The sequence below is a fragment of the Microcaecilia unicolor genome, chromosome 8, assembly GCF_901765095.1.
Source record: "Microcaecilia unicolor chromosome 8, aMicUni1.1, whole genome shotgun sequence".
Lineage (NCBI taxonomy): Eukaryota > Metazoa > Chordata > Amphibia > Gymnophiona > Siphonopidae > Microcaecilia > Microcaecilia unicolor.
Genome location: NC_044038.1, coordinates 92,457,397 through 92,479,191, shown reverse-complemented (window position 1 = coordinate 92,479,191; position 21,795 = coordinate 92,457,397). Strand labels below are relative to the sequence as shown.

Sequence of the window (21,795 nt, the reverse complement as noted above, 5' to 3'; positions counted from 1 at the left end):
GATGCACTCTGCTATCCAAGAAGAAATTATGCAGTTTCCGACAGCAACTGGCATTAAAAGAAATAAACAACTGGGCGGACCGTCCGAGGGAGCTCGTCTGCTCCACGCAAAAAGTGCGGAGCTTGCTTTCGCCAGGGCTTGTAAGATGAGGGAGAAAGAATGTTGGTAAGACAACTGACTGGATCAGCTGGTACTCTGATACCAGCGCCAGTAAGAACTTTGTCTGCATGCAGAGAACTACTCTGTTAAGATGAGAAGTAAGGTAAGGCGCTTGAGCTACTAGAGACCGAAGCTCACCGACCTTACGAGTTGAAGGAACAGCCACTAAGGAAAACGACCTTCCAGGTCCAATACTTCAGATGGCAGGAATCCAGTGGCCCGAATTGAGCTTGCAGCAGCTGGATGAAAACGACATTGGGACCCCAAGATACTGGATAAGGAGTGATAGGAACTCTGACCGAAGCATAAGAGCCAACTGTCAAAATTATTGTGAGTGGTAAGCCCAACAGAAATAATCTCCCCTAGACACATACAAGGAATTCTCTCAATATTGGGGGAGAGATAAACCTCTCGTGAAGTGGACAGCTAAAGGCTGACCTTTCACACGTTGATGATAAGCTCTATTGCACAAAGATGCATACTGACAGAGTTGGTCTTGAGACCAGACTCAGACAGGTGTAGAAAGAACTCAAGCAAGGTCTGTATAAGACAAGATGCAGGATCTAGGGCCTTGCTGTCACACTAGACGGCAAACCTCTTCCATGAAAAAGAATAACACCTCTTTGTGAAATCTTTTCTGAAAGCAAGCAAGAGTCGGGAGACACTCTGGAAAACTCAACGAAACCCCACTCTCAACATCCAGACCGTGTGAGCCAGAGATTTGAGGTTGGGATGCAGAAGTGCCCCCTCGTTCTGCGTAATGAGAGCTGGAAAACATTCCAACTCCAGAAGAAGAGGGAATCCTATCTGACGCAGCTAGAAAAGAGCAATCAGAATCATGGCTCCACAATCTTGCTTGAGAAACAGCAAAGTCTTTTCCACCAGATGTATGGGAGGATACGCATACGGAAAACCTGTCTCCCAAAGAAGGAGAAAGGCATCCGATGGTAGCCTGCCGTGAACCTGCAGCCTGGAACAGAACTGAGGGACTTTGCGATTGGACTAAGTAGCAAAAAGATCCACTGAGGGGTCTTTTGAACTATAGGCATGCTCAACTGTAGCATTATCCTGCTCAGCCTGTCGGCCAGACTGCTGTTTACACCAATTAGATAAGTGGCTTGGAGAAAACATGCCGCATTGCGGGCCCACCGCTACATCTGCATGGCATCCTAACTCAGAGGGCAAGATCCAGTACTCCTTTGTTATCGAGTACATCACAACCCGATTGTTTGGTTGAATTAAAATAATTTGGTTGGATAGCCAGGAGGGATGCAACCTTCGTCAGCAGCTTTTGACTGAGTAAGATGCCTCAGAATCAAAATAGAGAGAATTAACCACCTCTGAGGGGAATACCGAAGACTGGTGAACAGTCGGGTTACATCCTCTAGATACCCTAAACTTGATACCACTGGGAAGCTAGGATGCACTGAGCGGATGTCATGTGCGAAAGTGCCATGGGAGTTACATGAACTGCGGAAGCCATGTGTCTAGAAGTCTCAATATGTACTGTGCTGTAATCTGTTGAGACGGGCAATCATCGTGTTAAGGGAACACATGCACTCCCAGTCCATGAAGATACGCTGCAACAACAGCCAGGCACTAGGAAAAAACATACTCTGGATGCAAAGAGAGTATAAGTATCCTGTAAATCCAGAGAGCATAACCAATCGTTTTCCTGAAGTATGGGAAGAAGGATGCCCAGGGAAAGCATCCTGAACCAAATCTGTTTAGGCCCCTTATGTCTATGATGGGACGCAACCCACAAAGAAAGACCTGGAATAGAATCTCAACCCTTCTTGCCCTGGTGGAACGGGCTCGACTGCATTGGCGCTGAGAAAAGCAGAGAGTTCCTCTGCAAGTACTCACTTTTGATGGAAGCTAAAGGATTAAGCTTCCAATGAACAATGTGGAGGGTTTGATTCCAGATTGAGAATGTATCCTAACCGGACTAGTTGAAAAACCCTACCGGTTGGAGGATAAAGAAGTCACCTTTGGTGGAGAAAATGTAAACTTCCCCCCCCCCGACAGGCAGAATGGCCGGTACGGACATTTTTTTTTTTTTAGTGGCTATACTGAATTGGAGCCAGTCAAAAACCCCTCTGTTTCCTGGGGAATAGCTGCAGGGGCCTGATTAGGTGCACGCCGCTGACTAGAACGAGCGTGCTGAGGCATAGCCCGAACCGGCTGTCGAGAAGTAGGAGTATAGGTACGACCCCTTAAGGCACAAGGAAAACTACTCCTCTCTCTAAAGAACTTCCAAGATGAGGAAGTGTATGTACAGCATATCTATAGTTTTCTGCTGAGTCTCCTCCTCCAGGAGAGAGACACACAGTCATGAGAGTCTGTCACTGTACCTAGAGCAGAAATCTAGGCGATCATGCCAGCCTGGTACGCCATTCTCCAAAAGAGGCTAAGGATGTATGCTCTGGCCCTGGGGGCGCCAAAGTAAGTTCTTAGAACTCCTATCTGTTCTGAGTGCAGAAGACTCAGGTGAAGATAGTAGTCCAGGACCTCTAGCATCTGGGCATTGGGATTCACAATCTCCACTGTAATGTCAGATGACCATCATTGAACTGAACTAACTACTCAAACAGAGCAGCACAGATCCAAACACGTCCGATATGGAGGCTAATATGGGTCGAGAAGTTGCCCCAGTAGGGTGCGAACACCCATACCAGAGGCAGCATCGGTGAAGGAGACCAGGTGAAAAGCCAGATGCCGCAGGAGGCGGTAGCACCCATGGCATCCAATGGTACCCATGGTCCCGAAGCCAAGGACAAAGTCTGGAAATGCAAGGGAATCGAAACCAGACTGCTAGACCATGGCACCGACGGTACCGATGATACACATGGTACCGATGGACCCCGGTACCAATGGTACCCATGGTACTTGGTACCGATGATAGTCATGGTATCCGGTACCGATGGTACCCATGATACCTGGTACCGATGGTAACCATGACATGTGGTACCAATGGTACCCCTGATATCCGACACCAACAGCACCGACGGTACCGATGGTACACATGGCACCGACGGTGCTCATGACACCTGGTACCAATGGCACCCATGGCACCGATGGTACCTGGTCATGATATCTGGTATCGATGGTACTCATGTGCCGACGGCATCCATGATACCTGATACCCATGTATCCACGGTACCGACGATACCTGATAGTATGGTACCGATGGCAGTCATGATACTCGGTACCGATGGGCGATGATACCTGGTACCGATAGTCGATGGTGCCCATGATACCTGGTGCCGATGGTGCCCGTGATTCCCGGTACCGACAGCATCCATGGCACCGATGACACTCGGCATCAACGGCACCCATGGTACCGATGATACCCGGTGCCGACGGGACCCATGGTACCGATGATACCCGGTACCGACGGGACCCATGACACCGACCATGGTACCAATGTAGTTGGCATCGATACTCCTCGGTACCGACGCACCGATGATATTCGGTACCGACAGTACCCATGGCACCGATGATACTCGGTACCGACGGCACCCATGGCACCGATGACACTCGGCATCGACGGCACCCTTGGTACCGATGATACCCGGTGCCGACGGGACCCATGGTACCGATGATACCCGGTACCGACGGGACCCATGACACCGACCATGGTACCAATGTTCCTGGTATTGATACTCCTCGGTACCGACGCACCGATGATATTCGGTACCGACAGTACCCATGGCACCGATGATACTCGGTACCGACGGAACTCATGGCACCGATGATACCCGGTACCGACAGCACCCATGGCACCGATGACACTCGGCATCGACGGCACCCATGGTACCGATGATACCCGGTGCCGACGGGACCCATGGTACCGATGATACCTGGTACCGACGTACCGGTGCATCGACGTCCAATGCCAGGATACCTCCATAACAGAGGGAGCAATGCTCTCGGCACCGACTGATGTCTGAAGCCCGGATACCTCCATAACCGAGGGAGCAAAGCTCTGGGCATCTCCTTTGGGCATCCCTGGCAGAGTAGAATACGTCTCGTTACTTTGAGACACTACTTGCGCTTCACAGGGAGATGATCCGGCCCAAGACACATCCGCCGATGCGCCCGAATGACCTGCCAAGCAGGAGGCGCCGAGGCAGGTGGAGACCTATTCGATGCATAACTATACCCAGCGTGCATCGGTCTCTGTCGGACTCCAGAATGATCTCCTTTGGGCATCCCTGGCAGAGTAGAATACGTCTTGTTTCTTTGAGACACTACTTGCGCTTCACAGAGAGATGATCCGGCCCAAGACACATCCTCCGATGCGCCCGAATGACCTGCAGAGCAGGAGGCGCCGAGGCGGGTGGAGACTCACTTCAAAGGTTACACCACTGATATTGTGTCACCAGGTTGCCCATTCAGTGGCTGACCAGGGATGCAGCCAGCACTTTCAAGAAAAAAGAAAAGAGAAGCTTAATGCTTTGTTCAGGCACAGCCCCTTGTGACTCTGGCAAGTACTTAAATTTTTTCTTGCCTCAGGTACAAAAAATACCTGTATATATAAGCCACAATGAGCCTGCCATGAAAAGTACATAATGAAAAAATAAAAAAGAGATTTAACTCCGAAGACCTGAAGAAAACACGAAGCCCTAACGAACTCCGTGTCTCCTCAGACGCGGAAAAAGAAAAACTGAGGGGCGTGTCCGCACGGCGAGCGGGAAGAGGTGTGCGCACATGCGCAGTACGATCGCTCGCGCGTCGGAACGCCGTAAAGAGATTTTGAGATTTTGCTTTAAAATCCTCCGGGGCCGACGTGGCGTCACCCACTTGTGAGAATATCAGCCTGCTTGTCTTTGGAGAATCTTGTGAACCATTGTGAAGATCTTGAAAGCAATGTGTTCTCTAATTGGGAGCCAATGTAGTTTTTCGCGGAGGGGTTTTGCGCTATCATATCGGGTTTTTCCGAAGATAAGTCTTGCTGCCATATTCTGAGCTGTCTGGATATGGGAGACGAACATAGAGGCTTGATACATCTTCCACCCAAAAGAATCAAGGGTTCTGTCTTCTCTGCCAGGGGCGCCAAAGAATAATTTCTAGAACTCCTGGCTCTTTTGAGTGCAGATTTCACCACCAACTGAGGCTTGTCAAACCCTGGGGAACTCTGGATCCAATACATGGTGTCTACCTTCATGGGCAGGCCAGGGACCGACAGAAGGGACTCCCTGAATATCTTTCAGGATTCAGTGAATAGGGACCATCACAGCCTCTTGGAGGAGATCTGTCGTCCAGGATCTCAAACATCTCAGCCCTGGGCTCGTCCACCGTCTCCAAATGAATTGGAATGGTGGCTGCCATTTCCCTCCCAAAACCTGGGAAGGAAAGGCACTCTAGTGGAAACTTCCTCCTTTCTTCTGGAGGGGAGGGGGGTCAAATGGGATTCCATAAGGCTCCTTCTCCGAGAAGTACTGTGGGTCATCGGACTCCTCATCAGTGTCGGCGAAGAACTCCTGACAGGAGGGCCAAGACTGAGCCTGCCTTGTAACAGAGGAGACACATCCTTGAGAAGGGCGTCGAGGAGCGGGTTCCAGCCTCAACTCTGGCAAAGGTTCCTCCATCGACGTTGAGGGGGTGCCCACAAGGGAGGCTGATGACACCGATGTTATAGACCTCACCACAGGCTGAGGGTCGTGTGGGGCAGCAGGAAGTGGCACGGCTGGTGCAAGCACCCCAGTCGCCAAAGCACATTGCTATAAAAACCCTGCCAAGAGGTCAGGGAGCATGGCCTGGATGCGCTAATTTAGAGAGGCCATTGGGAAAGGCTGGGGTGCCAGTTCAGAGACAGAACTGCCGGCGTCGAAACAGGTGCCTGGCCTTGGCTAAATGGAGACTCTTGCATCGGCACCTCTTGTATGGAGAGGGAGTGCTCCCCCTGGTGCAGACACTTCTCGGGGACCAAATCCTTCGATGCCAGGAGCTCCTGGCACTGTGCATCGAGAGATATCTATGCTGATGTTTCTTGGCCTTCACCCGATGCCTGTCATTGATGCTCCTTGGTGCCAATGAGGACGACATCGAATCCTTATGTTGCCTCTGGGTCAAGTCCGATGCTGACTGGTCCTGGGGGCCCTGCCCAGTGGGCGGCTTCGAGGCAGGTGGAGACCCATTCGATGTACGTTCACTCCCAGTGTCTCAGACAGGCCTCTCAGCCATATGGAGTGGAGGAGTAGCCTAGTGGTTAGTGCAGCAGACTTTGATCCTGGGGAACTGGGTTCAATTCCCACTGCAGCTCCTTGTGACTGTGGGCAAGTCACTTAACCCTCCACTGCCCCAGGTACAAATGTAAACCGCTTTGAATGTAGTTGCAAAATACTACAGAAAGGCAGTATATCAAGTCTCATTTCCCTTTCCCCTTTCCCTATGGACCGATGCAACTCCCAATGTCGAAGTTTCGACCTGGGCTCCAAAAATCTTTTCCCTTAAGTCACTCTGGCCAACTGGGTTCTTTTCTTCATACAAAGGCAAAGAACACAGCTGGAAGGGGCATGTTCAGGTACCAAACACTGAAGACACTAAGAATGAGACACTAGAGACACCAGAGATGCTCCTATTGCACCAGCTACAGAGCTTAAAGCCACTGGGAACCTTTGATGAAACGGAAGAGAAAACAGACGTGGCCAAATCAAACAGCTCAATGGTGAGAAAAAAAGGGGCACTCACCAGAAAAATCAAGGGACAAATAACCAAACAGAGCTCAGGCCTACTGAGTGTGCCAAAAATAAACGAAACTTAAAAGTGGGGAAAAATAAACAAACTGTAAGGGAGAGGAACTTTTCCAAAGAAAGAAAAAAATAAAAATCAGGGAAAAAAAAACAAAAGTACTCCAACGCACCAGACACTGTGAGGAGCACAGAACAATTGCGTTCTTTCCTCACTGTGGATGAGAAGAGGCCAATGGTCCCGTGCTCTCGAGGCGGGCACTCAAGCATGTGTGGTAAGGACGCTGTGCATGCTCAAAAAAGCTATTTTTAGCTGTTTAAGCTCCATACCAGACAACATGAATGATGAAACCCACATGTGAGAATATGGCCTGCTTGTCATCAGACAATCATGTATTCATCTAGGTGCAGGCATGTACACCAATTATAGGGTTGGTGTACGTGGTCGTATCTAGATGTCTGCACGTTCTATGATACTTGAACTAGTGTTCTGTAAAGAAACATAGGCATCTTTTTTTTACAGAATAGGCTTAAAATAGAAACCACAGCCAGCACCCTATAGTAGGTGCTCTGGTATAGAATTACCCCTAATATAAGCAACAAGCCTGAAGTTGGTCTATGGGCAAAATTTGAAAGAGTACATCTTTAGCACAGTGATTTAATGTCTTCCTTCTTCCAGAAAGATGGAAGAAATTAAATCACTGAATAAACCATAAGGAATGAAGACTTAGGCGATTAAAAAAGGGAGACCAATAAAGTGGTTAAAAGGAATGCCCGACATGGCTATATTTCACCCAGTGAGGGCTGTTTCAGGGGCTAAAATGTACTGTTAAAGCAAAGAAATCAAATAAATGAATAAGACCATACCAACACATAAAATCATACTAACATAATTGAAAATCTTAATATAATAAATTAAATACTAAGACTAAACGTAAGTTTCTTTTTGGTGAAATTAAAACTTACTCTTTGCTCTCAACATTGTTCACAGACTCTTCTTTCAAGTTGCTTACTTCAAGGGACTCCTTCACTGGGGGAGTATTCAACTGGATCCCGCTACAGCTGAAAAAGCCAATTTGTCAGAAATTGCAGTTAGTTGATCTAATTTTACAATTTTACTGCTCTATATCCTGTTAAACCTATCTGTCTTAACATTAAAATAAATCACAGAAGTATATCTCCATCCTTCATCATTATTCCCAGCCCACCTCCAACTCCTACCCCCTTCCAGCAATGGGAATGCTCTCTTACCTCTGCCAATAACTGTTCTATTCATTCTCCACACCAGAATGGACAATACGGTTGACTACTGTGAATCTGCAGGTAGAGACCAATAGCAAGCCCTAGTATTGTGATTATATCCAATCTATTGTCATATACTAAAAACTCTCCATCTCTCCTCTTACCAAATTACAAACTTCTAAAATATTATAAAATAGTAACAAATAAAGCTTCAGTACTATATAGCAAACTACTGAAAAAAATAGAACTATTCATATTATGAAGTACAGTGTGTTGGTCCAGGCTGGTGTGGACTAGGAACAGAATGGGAACTGTCAGATGTAAACTACAGTTTCCAATCTGCTTTATTCTCTCCATTAGCTCAGACAGGGATGGGCAAAATCAGATCCATACTTACTGGGAGAAAACTGTGTGGCTCAAAGCACCTACTTCCAAAGGATGAATTTGAAAAGGCCTAACGTTGATTTTTCTTTTACAGTTTCATAAAGAAACTTTCCAGATCTGATCTCATCACACTTTGGCCTTTGATAAAGTAGCTTGTTTGTATATGCTTTCTAAGTTTCTAAAAGACAACACCATACCCATCCAGTCTCTGCACAAAGGAAAATCACTTCCTTAGACAATAGTTATATCAAGTTTGTGCTGACGCCCAATCATTATGCTTGATTTGTCCATCTTCGAAATGGACCAATTAATCTTCAGACCCTAATGTTTTAGATACCTAGGACTGGAATGAGATAGGGACTCCCTAACTCTGGAATCATTCTTGACCAATAAAGGGTGGTAAGAACTAGCTATGCTATTTGAACTCACTCACCTAATACTTGCAGAATAAACCATAGCAAAAAGGAAACCTTTGTCCTACTACATCCAGATCCAGGATATTTATAGTTAACAAATTGTTGATAAAGGTGCCTAGAGATAATCCAATACCATCAGCTCTACAATGGGAATGCTTTACTAGGAATAAAGTCAAAGATAGACAGTTGATCCAGTTCCTGTTCTTCTATACCTGGGTTCTGCTAAGCCAGAATGTATCTGGAATGAACACTGGCAAGGAACAGCCTACACGCAGCGCCACCGAGAGACTGAACCGGGCCTGGGCAGGGCTGCTGCCGCCGGGCCCAGGCCGCCACCCTTCTGCTGATTGCCTGCCCCTGCTTTTCCTCATAGGGTATGCTCGGTTTCAAAACCGAGCATGCGCATCTGAGAGGAAAAGCAGTCGCTCAGCAGGGCAGAGAGTGCTGGAGGTGCTCCTCCGGGTCCTCCCCAGCCTCCATGGGGACCCAGCCACGGTACTGGAGTTTTCTCTCTCCTGCTCCTGTCAGGACGTGATCACTTGGGTCCCGTCCAGAGCAGGAGAGAGACCCCGGCACAGGGCCCCCCTTTGAGGCCCAGGCACGGGGAATTTTGCTCTCATGCCCTTCCCCTCTCGGCAGCCCTGCCTACAATTGCACAATATTTGCAAAGAAGGCATGCTCTTTCAATGCGAATGCAAACTATTTGCAAAGAGTGAGCACGAAACAATACTGCTCCTGAAACAGAAATAATAAAGGGGATAGAACGACTTCCCTATGAGGAAAGGCTAAAGCGGATAGGGCTCTTCAGCTTGGAGAAGATACGGCTGAGGGGAGATATAGAGGTCTATAAAATAATGTGTGAAATGGAATGGGTGGACTTGAATCACTTGTTTTACTCTTTCCAAAAATACTAGGACTAGGGGGCACAAAATGAAGATATTAAGTTTAAAACAAATTATTAAATTTAAAACAAATCTGAGAAAATAAATTTACATTTTAAACAAATCGGAGAAAATATTTCTTCACTCAACGTGTAATTAAACTCTGGAATTCGTTAACAGAGAATATAGTAATAGCAGGTAGCTTAGCGGGGTTTAAAAAAGGTTTGGAAAGATTCCAAAAAGAAAAGTCCATAAAAGCCATTATTAAAATGGACTTCAGGAAAATCCACTGCTTATTTCTAGAATAAGCAGCATAAAATGTATTGTACTCCTTTGGGATCCTGCCAGGTACTTGTAATCTGGAGTGGCACTGTTTGAAACAGGATGCTGGGCTTGATGGACATAAGACAAACTAAAAGATTATATTACAAAACTGAAATAGGACCAAACTACAAGGACACACATAAACTCTTCCAACTCGTGAATAAACTACTAGATACTACACCAGTCACAAACAACAGCAAAGATACACCAGGAGCAGATAATCTCGCGAGATACTTCAATGAGAAAATCATACAATTGCGACTTAAAATACCTCTCAGTACCATCGACTATGCTGAACTCCTTGACTGTCTAGACCCAGACCCTGGCGTATACCCAGCAGACAGAATCTGGACCAACTTCGAGACATTATCAGAGGATATCATTTCCCAAACGCTCAAAAGATTTGCCAAATCACATTGCAAACTAGACATATGTCCAAACAACCTGATGACATCTGCTCCTCAACAATTCATAACAGACATAACGAAACACTTGAATTACATGTTACAAAATGGACTCTTCCCGAAGGAGAAAGGAAACATTCTACTCACCCCCATACCCAAAGACACAAAGAAAAGTGCCAGTGAAATAATCAACTACAGGCCAGTAGCATCCATTCCCCTAATAATCAAACTAACGGAAGGGATGGTGACCAAACAACTTACTATCTAAACAAATTTTCAATACTCCACGACTCCCAGTCAGGATTTCGGTCTAGCCACAGTACCGAAACAGTACTAGTTACACTCATGACTAAATTTAAGCAAATGATTGCAACTGGAAAGAACATACTACTTCTACAATTTGACATGTCAAGCGCTTTCGACATGGTTGATCATGGAATACTACTACATATCCTTGAGTACTTCGGAATTGGAGGTAACGTTCTCAACTGGTTCAAAGGATTCCTAACCACACGATCATACCAAGTGACATCAAACTCGCCTAATTCAGACACATGGATACTTGAATGCGGAGTTCCACAGGGAACCCCCCTCTCGCCGACTCAATTCAACTTAATGATGATACCCTTGGCCAAACTATTATCAAACCAAAACCTCAACCCATACATATATGCAGACGACGTAACGATCTACATCCCATTTAAACAAGATCTAAAGGAAATCTCCAATGAAATCAACCAAAGTCTCCACATCATGCACTCATGGGAGGATGCATTTCAGCTGAACCTTAATGCAGAAAAAATCTAATGCCTAATACTCACCTCACAACATAACACGAACAAATTTACCACCATCAACACACCAAATCTGGACCTTTCAATTTCAGACACCCTAAAAATTATTGGAGTACCATCGATCGACATCTAACACTTGAGAGCCACGTGAAAAACACAACCAAGAAGATGTCCACTCATGTGGAAATTAAAAAGAGTAAGACCTTTCTTCCCAAGGACCGTTCTCCGTAACCTAGTACAATCAATGGTGCTCAATCATCTAGACTACTGCAATGCACTCTATGCCAGCTGTAAAGAGCAAATAATCAAGAAACTTCAGACAGCCAGAACACTGCAGCCAGAATCATATTCCGGTTAAAACAAACTATGAAAGTGCTAAACCCCTACGAGAAAAGCTACACTAGCTCCCACTCAAAGAGCGCATCATGTTCAAAATATGCTCCCTAGTTCACAAAATCATTCACGGAGATGCACCAGCCTACATATCAGACCTGATAGACTTACCACCAGGAATGCTAAAAGATCATCCCGCACATTCACTTAACCTGCACTTCCCCAACTGCAAAGGTCTAAAATACAAAACTAATGCATGCGTCAACTTTAACCTACTTGAGTACACAGTTTAGGGAACCACATTGCCGCGCAACTTAAAAACGATCTACGAACTAACTTCCGCAAACTACTGAAGACCCATCTCTTTAATAAGGTATACCACAAAGATTAACAAATATGAACTCCACAACTCCTCCACATACATTCAGAACTGTCTTACAATACCTGCTTGTTATATTACTAACATGTTTTTTCATTATCATGTTACCTAAGATCCTTCTGTTACACTAAATGTATATTTTCTAATTATATTTCACCATCATGATGTACTGGTAAGCCACATTGAGCCTGCAAAGAGGTGGGAAAATGTGGGATACAAATGCAACAAATAAAAATAATAAAAATTTGAGCTGTTCAAGAGGAAGGGGATGGGGGTAAGGTGGGGGGGGGGGGAAATTAAAATGTATTTGCACTGTTTTGTATTTGATCCTCATGAGAAGACTTTAGTGGTGTATGGAGTATCCCTCCAAGGGCAGTATTGTGTTTGTTTCTCATTGCACTAATAAACATATTTAAACATAAAAATAATAAAAATAAAAAAAAATACTTATGTGCTTAAGAACCCACTGGTTGGAGGCTACAAGGAGCCACCTTTCTTTTGTAAAAAAAACTCAGCCTCCCCACAACCAGGTCATCCAGAACCGTCACTGACAGTGGCTATGCTCTTCTAAAGCCAGTCAAAAACTCGTCCCCTTTCTTGACTGGGAAGCAAGCTAGGGTTTCTGCACACACTGTTGACAAGAATGAGCACATCGTTTTCGCTTAGCGCCATCCTGAAGTAGCTAAGTAGGATGGAGCTAAGTGAAACACTGGCCATCGTTTGGTCGGGGGATTGGAGAGTACAATAAGGAGTGGCTCAATTTGTGCATAAGGAGATAAGTATTGTTTTTCAATGCATTAACACAAGATTTGTGAGCATTGTGTAATGTTTACTTTGAAACTGAATGGAATATTGTTCTAATTGGAACATGTATACATGTGTATTGCACTGAAGCTGGAAGATGTTTGGTACTAGTGTTGAAGAACAAAGAAAAATTTATAAATTAAAAGAGGTCTATGACATGAACGAAGAAAAATTTAAAAAACTAAAAGAAGTCTGTAAGTTGTGAACTGAATTTGTCAGGGAAGGTTTTTTTTTTTTAAGCTGATGAAGAGAAGATCGAGATCACCTTAAGCTCTATAAATCTTTTGATTTGGAGCTGAGGCTTTTTCCTTCCTTTAGAATTCTCTAATTTCTACTGAGTCATATTTTATTGGTTTTGACTTCATTTTCACTGTTACAATGCACGAGACCCTTCCCCCCAATAACAGTAGTTTTCCCCTTCTTTGCTCTGGCTCCTCTCTACTTCCCCTCTTTTTCTTCTTTCTTTCTTTCCTTCCCTTTTTGCTCCCTTTATCCACCTAGCAGGCTTGTAGTAAACTGCCTAACAGTACTATAGTCATGCAAATAAATCAAGTTAATGTAAATAAGTACATAAAAAATAAAAACTCCATTTGCACACTTTTTGGGAGTAGTACTACTATCACAGGTTATTTTCTGACCAAAGATATAGGCGTGCTGTGCAACAATATTGATACAAATACCCGATGTGGCCACGTTTCACCATATGGCTGGGTCAGGGGTTAGAAACTGATGAGAAATAGATAAAATATTCAATTAGTCAAAATTATAAAATCAGCAAACATTGGCCAAATTTAAAAAATGGAAACAAATTGCAACAAATAATGCTCTCATGTTTCCTTAATGCACCCAGTTCTACTGCTCACTGCCACCACTGCTTTCTGTATAGGACCACCCACCACTTCAACTCCAGAGCCCCAGAGAAGAGTACCACTGTCAAAAGTCCCCACAACCAAAGACAAAAACTTTGGACTGAACTGAATCTGTAAGTTAAGGACAGCATGCAATAATTTCTCTTCCCTGCAGAGACAGATAGGTAAATGGAAAGACAACAGCAGTAAATCCTTCACTGTGTGTTGGCAGCTTGAAAAAATATCAAAAGTGTAGGCATCTCTAGTCAAGTTGTATGTTTCATTGAAGCCCTAAGTGAACAGAAGCTGATGCAACCTCTACATGGTAGAAAGTATCTATCTTTCTGCAAATTCTAATGCATAATTATTATTTTCAGTCAGTTTAAATCATCAAATACTTATCATTTCTACTAGACTACGCAGAGCTGTACACTTGAACATGAAGAGACAGTCCCTGCTCGACAGAGCTTACAATCTAATTAGTGAAGATGACAGGTACCAAAGTTTGGATACCCTTCCAGTCAATTAATGATTACTTTTTGATAACCATTAAAAAAGGCCCCAAAATATTAATCCATAAGTAACATAGTAGATGACGTCCATACATTCTAGCCAACAAGATAAACTCATAGTATAAGGTATGATGTGATACTACATATGTTTACTTGATCTTGATTTGTCCTTGCCATTTTCAGGGCGTAGACTGTAGAAGTCTGCCCAGTATTGCCCTTGTTCTTTAGGTACTGAAGCTGAATCTGTCCAGCCATGATCAGGGCACAGACTGTAGAAGTCTGCCCAGCACTGGCTTTGCTTCCCAATTACTTGCGTTGCCATCCCCGCTGGAAGCGAGGGAAAAAAGGGAGCGCGTGTCCCACACGCGCAGGGTTTCTTTTTTTTTTTTTTTTTTTTGAAAAGGAAACCGGGCGGTAACTAAAACCGAAAAACAAATAGAAAAAAGCAACGATCAGCGTAAACGCGATCGAACGATCCGGCGGCTGAACCGAGAGAGCGCAAAACACGACTCTCTCCAGGCGCGGAAAAAAAGGAACTGGCGGGAGCGGTCGCGCACGGGCGGGAAGACGGCCGCGCATGCGCGGTGGGCGTGCCCTGCGTGCCGACCGTCCCGCGAAGCCTTTTCCGGTTGGTGGGGGCTGCCGCGGACGTCACCCAGTCGTGAGAACAAGCAGCCTGCTTGTCCTCGGAGAATGTAGAAGTCTGCCCAGCACTGGCTTTGCTTCCCAATTACTTGCGTTGCCATCTAATTATTGCTAAGCATGTTTGGATCCATGGCTTCTATACAGGATTCCTGTGTGTTTATCCCACACATTTTTGAATTCCATTACCATTTTCATCTCCAACTCCTGCCATGGGAGGGCATTCCCCCTCTCCGTGAAGAAGTACTTCCTGATATTATTCCTGAGTCGGTCTCCCTGCAACCTGAACTCACATCTTCTAGTTCTAACACCTTCCTGTCTCTGGAAAAGGTTTGTTTGTTTTTTGTAAATTAATACCGTTCACATATTTAAATGCCTGTATCATATCACCTCTGCCTCTCCTTTTCTCCAGGGTATACATGTTTTGGTCAGGGAGGGAAAGGGGAATGAGACTTGATGACTTGATATACTGCCTTTCTGTGGTTTTTGCAACTACATTCAAAGCGGTTTACATAGTATGTACAGGTACTTATTTGTACCTGATTCAATGGAGGGTTAAGGGTCACAAGAAGCTGCAGTGGGAATAGTGCACTGTACTAACCACTAGGCTACTCTCCTCAAGTCTCTCCTCAAATGTCTTGCAACGCAAAGCCCAGAGCATTTTCATTGCTCTTCTCTGAACTGCTACAAGTTTTTTCATGTCCTTAAGCCCTTCAGTCAGGTGAAGACAATTCTATGGTTGAACAAATACTCTAAACCCTTCTAACATCTTAGCTTGTAATTATTTTCTATTTTCAACAACCTTGGGCTTCTGTTTGGAGCTGTATAAGCATTTGAAAATTAAGATAATTCACCCTTGCAAAGCAGGCGACACTATATCTAAAAGCTTCCAGCTACCAATTTCAAATGTCTGAAAAATTAATAAGAAATAGAAGTTATATGAAATTTTTGAAGACAAGATTATAACTGGAACACCAAAATAATTCTGAAAGAACTGCCTGAAAACTTGTTATATCTACAAAACAGAACCCAAAGATAATTCTAAACAACCTGCTGAAAAGTTTAGCTGACAGTGGAGTAGTTGACTATAAGCCCACAGTGCAGCATTGCTTATCCTATATAATAATTCTCACCTCCAACATTCTGACTTGCTGCCTGGGACCGTGGCTCATTCCGAGTTCGTCTGCTAGGCTCCGTAGATCAGGCTGCCATTATGATGTCAACTTCAGAACCCGGGGGGGGGGGGGGGGGACATGCCTCACAGTTGATCCATGTCCAGAGGAGGGTCGCTGGACATGGGTGGCTGGAGGGGGGCAGGGGAGAGAAGAGGGTCGCTGGACATGGGTGGCCTGGAGGGGGGGCAGGGGAGAGAGGAGGTTTGCTGGACATGGGTGGCTGCAGTGGGCGCAGGGGGAGAGGAGGGTCGCTGGACATGGGTGGCTGCAGGGGGAAAGGAGGGTCGCTGGACATGGGTAGCTGCAGGGGAGCTGAGGAAAAACTTGCTAGCGTCTGTTTCATTTGTGTCAGAAACGGGCCTTTTTTTTACTAGTACAACAATAATTTGCATGGGAGAGTTATCACAAGGAAACATTTTCAATGTCCTCATCACTAAAGAAATCTAAGAATTCTTTCATCAGCCCAAAACCTTTTGGAACAATGTGCTTGGACTGATGGAATGACAATTAACCTGTTAGACACAACTACACAAGATATATTTGTGAAAAAGGGATAAAGCATTTGAAGAAAAGAATATCTTGTCAACCGTTAAGCACAAGGCTAGGTCTACTATATTTTGGGGTTGTATGCCAGCCAGCGGCACAACAATTATTGTGGAGGTAGAAGAAAGAATGGATTCACTAAATATTAACACATCCTAGAAGTTAATGCCCTACCACTTGTGAGAAATTTTAAGGGAAAGAGAGGTTGGATATTTCAGTGACACAACAATCCAAAACAAATCTCGGAGTTAAACTTAAAAATATATTTACAAGAAATATTTGTCGCAGTAAAAAAAGGCCTTACCGCAGGGCACACTCAGATGTCCCAGGGTGTTTTTGCATGTGTGCATGCTATCCAAATACTAAAAAAAAAAAAGGATTTTTAAGTGTAGAGGTCGGGTCTGGGGTCGGAGAGTGGGTGTGTTCTGTGCTAAAATAGCACAGCTACATTTCCATGCACTGATTAGCACATGGCTAGTATGTGAGCCCTTACCGCCTATATAATGGGTGGAGGAAGGGGTTCATGCACTAATGGGAGAATTAAGTGTATGGCAATTAATGGGGAAAATTGAAGAATTGTCCATTTTACCCCAGTGGTAAAAGTGGCCCGCATAAGGACAACCTAAAGCCATTTTTTAATGCTGTTTGGTAAAAGGGTCCCATAATTATTATTGAAAATTTATGGGGAGATCTTAAACCTGCAGTGAATGCAAGAAACCCCCCTGTATTTCTGAGCTAGAATAATTTTGCAAGGAGGCTACAGGAAATGTTTGGAGGCTGCTATTTCTGCCAAAGATGTTACAAAGTAATAACTGAAATGACGTCCAAACTTTTGCACTCTGTTTTATGTTGAATCTGTTACCCCCCTCCCCCTGAAAATAGTTATGTATTACCCTAGGCCAGGGGTAGGCAACTCCAGTCCTCGAGAGCCGCAGGCAGGTCAGGTTTTCAGGATATCCACAATGAATATGCAGGAGATAGATTTGCATACCATGGAGGCAGTGCTTGTAAATCTATCTCCTGCATATTCATTGTGGATATCCTGAAAACCTGACCTGCCTGCGGCTCTCGAGGACCAGAGTTGCCTACCCCTGCCCTACGACAAGGGGGTTCTCGACTTAGTCCTCAGGACACACCTAGCCAGTCAGGCTTTCAGGGTACCCACAATGAATATGCAAGAGAAAAATTTGCATTCCACGAAGGTAGGGTATGTAAATCTATCGCATGAATACTCATTGTGGGTAGCCTGAAAACCTGACAGGCTAGGTGTGTCCTGAGGCCTAGGTTGAGAAGCCCTGCCCTAGGCGAATGTTTAAATGTACATCTTGCACCCCAGGGTGGCTCAAGGCCCTTTCCCCAGTCCCTCACATTTATTTGTTACATTTATACCCCGCTCTTTTCCGCTCGATAGCAGGTTCAGTGCGGCTGACAAAGTATCATAAAAAGAACTTAGCTGTAGAATGGTAGAGGTAGGATGTGGTTGCTTAGAATAGGTTGAGATAAGTGAAATGGGTAGGGGAGATAGAGGTAAGGGAGGAAGGGGTGGTATGGGATGGGCTCCTAGATTAAGTCAGGTCATTTGGGTAGGCTTGCTTGAAGAGGTAAGTTTTTAGCAACTTCCGGAAGGGTAGATGGTCACTGATTGTTCGAATGGGTCTGGGTAGGGCATTCCAGAGTTGGCTGCCTATGACGGAGAAGTTGGATGCGTAGTAGGTTTTGTACTTGAGACCTTTGCAGTTGGGAAGGTGTAGGTTGAGATATGTTCGAGAAGATTTTGATCCGTTTCTAGCTGGTAGTTCTATAAGGCTGTTCATGTAGTTTGGAGATTCTCCATAGATAATCTTGTGAATAAATGTTAGGACTTTGAAGTTTATTCGTTTGTTGATAGGGAGCCAATGGAGTTTTTCACGGAGAGGTGTTGCGCTTTCAAATCGTGATTTATCAAAAATGAGTCTGGCTGCTGTGTTTTGGGCGGTCTGGAGTTTTTTTTCTAGATTTGGGCCTTACAGCCAATGAAAATGCTATTGCAGTAGTCAGCATGGGGAAGGACAGTGGATTGTACCAAGTTTCGGAAAGTTTTTAGGGGAAGATAAGGTTTCACTCGTTTCAGCACCCACATCATGTTGAACATCTTCTTCGTCATGGCTTTTGCGTGAGTTTCCAGACTTAGGTGGTTGTCTAATGTTACTCCTAGGATTTTTAGATTGTCGGATATGGGGATTGTGACATCAGGAGTGATCAAGGTAGTTGGGTGGAGTGTAGAGTATTGGGATGAGGATTAGGCATTGCGTTTTCTCTTTATTCATTTTCATCTTAAAAGCGTTAGCCCAGGAAGCTAAGATTGCCGTGCAGCTTAAAAACTATTTATGAACTAACTAACTTTCGCAAATCCCTGAAGACCTACCTATTCAACAAGGCATACCAACAAGAGCATTAACTATAAATGTAATACATTACAACCTACATATTTTCAGCAATGTTCTTGCTTATATCTATTTGCTTGAAATTTGATCAGGCTATTTTCTATGACATCTTCACCTTACTGTCACGTCTGTGGCCGTGACCACCCTCATACTTACCCTGTTTCTGGGAGTCAGTGGCTGTGCTGGCTTCTGCTTGTCTCTGTGTCTGTCTCTGTCTTAGTTTCTCTCTGGCTCTGTGTGCTGATTGCCTTACTGGACCTCACCTGTGTGGGCTATGCCTCTTCCAAGAAGGCTGCCGCCTCCTCTATGCCAGTATCCAAGATGGCTCTTGCTTGTCCTTCCTGTGGGCTCACTTCCTCTGTGTGTCAAGCCTCTGTTTGGAGGCAAGGAACTTCCTGCTTTTGTCCTGCTGGTGGTGACTCATCAGTGAGTTCCTTTATAAGGAAGGCCTGTGCTTGCAGTCAGGGCCTTCGCATGGTGTCATTGTCTGGTGTCATGCCCAGAGGCCGACAGGTTAGTTAGTGTGTTGCTGCGCTGCTTCTAAGCCTGTCTTCTGTGTGGGCTTCTTGCCCTTCTGTGTGGGCTTGCCCTTCTGTTTAGTACCTGTGGGCTTCTTGCCCTTCTGTGTGGGCTTGCCCTTCTGCTTAGTACCTGTGGGCTTCTTGCCCTTCTGTGGGGGCTTCCCCTTCTGTTTAGTACCTGTGGGCTGCTTGCTCTTCTGTGTGGGCTCGTGCCCTTCGGTTCCCTGTCCCTGTGGGCTGCTAGCCCTTCTGCCTTTGTGTTTAGAGCCTGCTGTTCAGCCCTGGTTTCCCCGTCTGTGTTGGCAGCCTGACCTACTCCCTGCTTGTATATTCTGTGTGCACATCCTGAACCTTGTATATCCTGTGTGCACATCCTGGCTGCTAGCCCTTCTGCCTTTAGTCTGTGTTCAGAGCCTGCTGTTCAGCCCTGGGTTCCCCGTCTGTGTTTGCAGCCTGCCCTACTCCCTGCTTGTATATTCTGTGTGCACATCCTGAACCTTGTATATCCTGTGTGCACATCCTGGCTGCTAGCCTTCTGCCTTTAGTCTGTGTTTAGAGCCTGCTGTTCAGCCCTGGTTTCCCCGTCTGTTTTTGCAGCCAGCCCTACTCCCTGCTTGTATATTCTGTGTGCACATCCTGAACCTTGTATATCCTGTGTGCACATCCTGGTCCCTGCTTGTTCGTCCTGAGTCCTGGTTTTGGCTAGCTAGTGTTATCCGGTTTCCCGCTCTGCCTAGCTACCTTCTGTCCCGTGTGTCTACCTTGTACCTTGCTTGTATATCCTGTGTGCTTATCCGGATCCCTGCTTACGTATCCTGATTCCTGTATCTGTCTAGCTAGCGTGTATCTTCTGGGGGATTTATCCTGTTACCTACCTCGACCTAGCTAGTGGGTTTGCCCTGGGGGTATTCCCAGTCTCCCCTTCTTCCTTGCTTGCATGTCTGCCCTAGTCCCTGCTCCTGATAAGCTTCTGTCTGTCTAGTCTGTCTGGTGTGCCTGGCTTAGCGGCTACGTGCAGCGCTTAGTGCAGTCTAGTATTGTTCCCCTGTGTTTCCTAGACCCGAGGTGGTTCCTCTGGATCTTCAGTTCCGGCCTTGCCCTATAAGTCCTGTCGGCTGCCCACACGCTAGAGCTCAACTCTAGCGGAAAGGTGGCTAAGTACAGGTGAAGCGGTTCCTGTTCTGCCGGTTCAGTTGCCTACTTCCAGTCCAGAGTTCCGGTCCAGTCCTTCCGGACATCCAGTTCCAAGACGGTCTTGCCTGCCTCTGCCACTCCGCGGCAGGGGCCCAAGGGCTCACAATTCCCAGTGCTGCCTTGAGGACCTGACAGTATGCCAAGGCCCTCGATAACGCGACACTTACTTACTATCAGTAACGTCTTCTAATTATATTTACCTGCCTAAAATCCGATCATGCTACTTTCTATGTAACAATAACTGTTATCTCTTTAATCTACTAATAACGACACATTGTAAGCCACATTGAGCCTGCAAAGAGGTGGGAAAATGTGGGATACAAATGCAATAAATAAAATAAAATAATAAAATAAAAATGTTCATGCCAGTGGTTATTTAGCATTTCCTCCTCCCTTCCGCAGTCCAGCATCTTTCCTTCTTAACATCTTTTCCTCCATACCCAGAATAAAAGTAATAACACTTTTATAGACTGCCACCATCAAAAGCTCAGGGCAGTTTACAATGAATTAACATTATGCAAACAATGCACTGAATACCAAAACACCACACATTAACAGAAATTCTTAAGAAAAGAATGTTTTAAAATATTTCCTAAAACTTCAATAAAGGGAAGTTACTCACCTGTAGCAGGTGTTCTCCAAGGATAAAAAGGACACGTATTCTCACATATGGGTGATGTTATCCAAGAGAGCCCTGGTGCAGATACTACCCAGTGTTCTATAGCTTTAAGAAGCCTTTGGCAGCGTCCCACCAAGCATGCAGGAGTGCCTTTCCGCATAGCATCAGTGCACAGATCCAGCAGTATAAAGTCAAAGGAAAAGAATACAACTAGGGGAGATGGGACGGGATGTGAGAATACATGTTCTGCTGTCCTCAGAGAACATCTGCTACAGGCAAGTAACTTCACTTTCTCCAAAGACAAGCAGGACATTGTTTCTCATATATGAGAATCCCTAGCTATCACGCTAACCGAAATGAATGCAAGGACACTAGGGACTTGCAGCAGCAAGGCCAACCAGAACCAATCAACCTGAAATTATAAACAGACTTGTTTGCAAGGCTGCAGCCTGGAATAGAAGGAAAATGGGCCTAGGAGGGTGGAGTTGTATTCTAGACACCAA

General features: G+C 45.2%; 1 protein-coding gene across 1 annotated transcript in view; it reads right to left on the bottom strand.

Moving 5' to 3' along the window:
• KMT2B (lysine methyltransferase 2B) overlaps nt 1-21,795 on the bottom strand; it is an 880,409-nt gene that overhangs the window by 166,719 nt on the left and 691,895 nt on the right. The window contains 1 exon segment of the mRNA XM_030212457.1: nt 7,821-7,916. Coding sequence (XP_030068317.1) covers nt 7,821-7,916 — 96 coding nt within the window.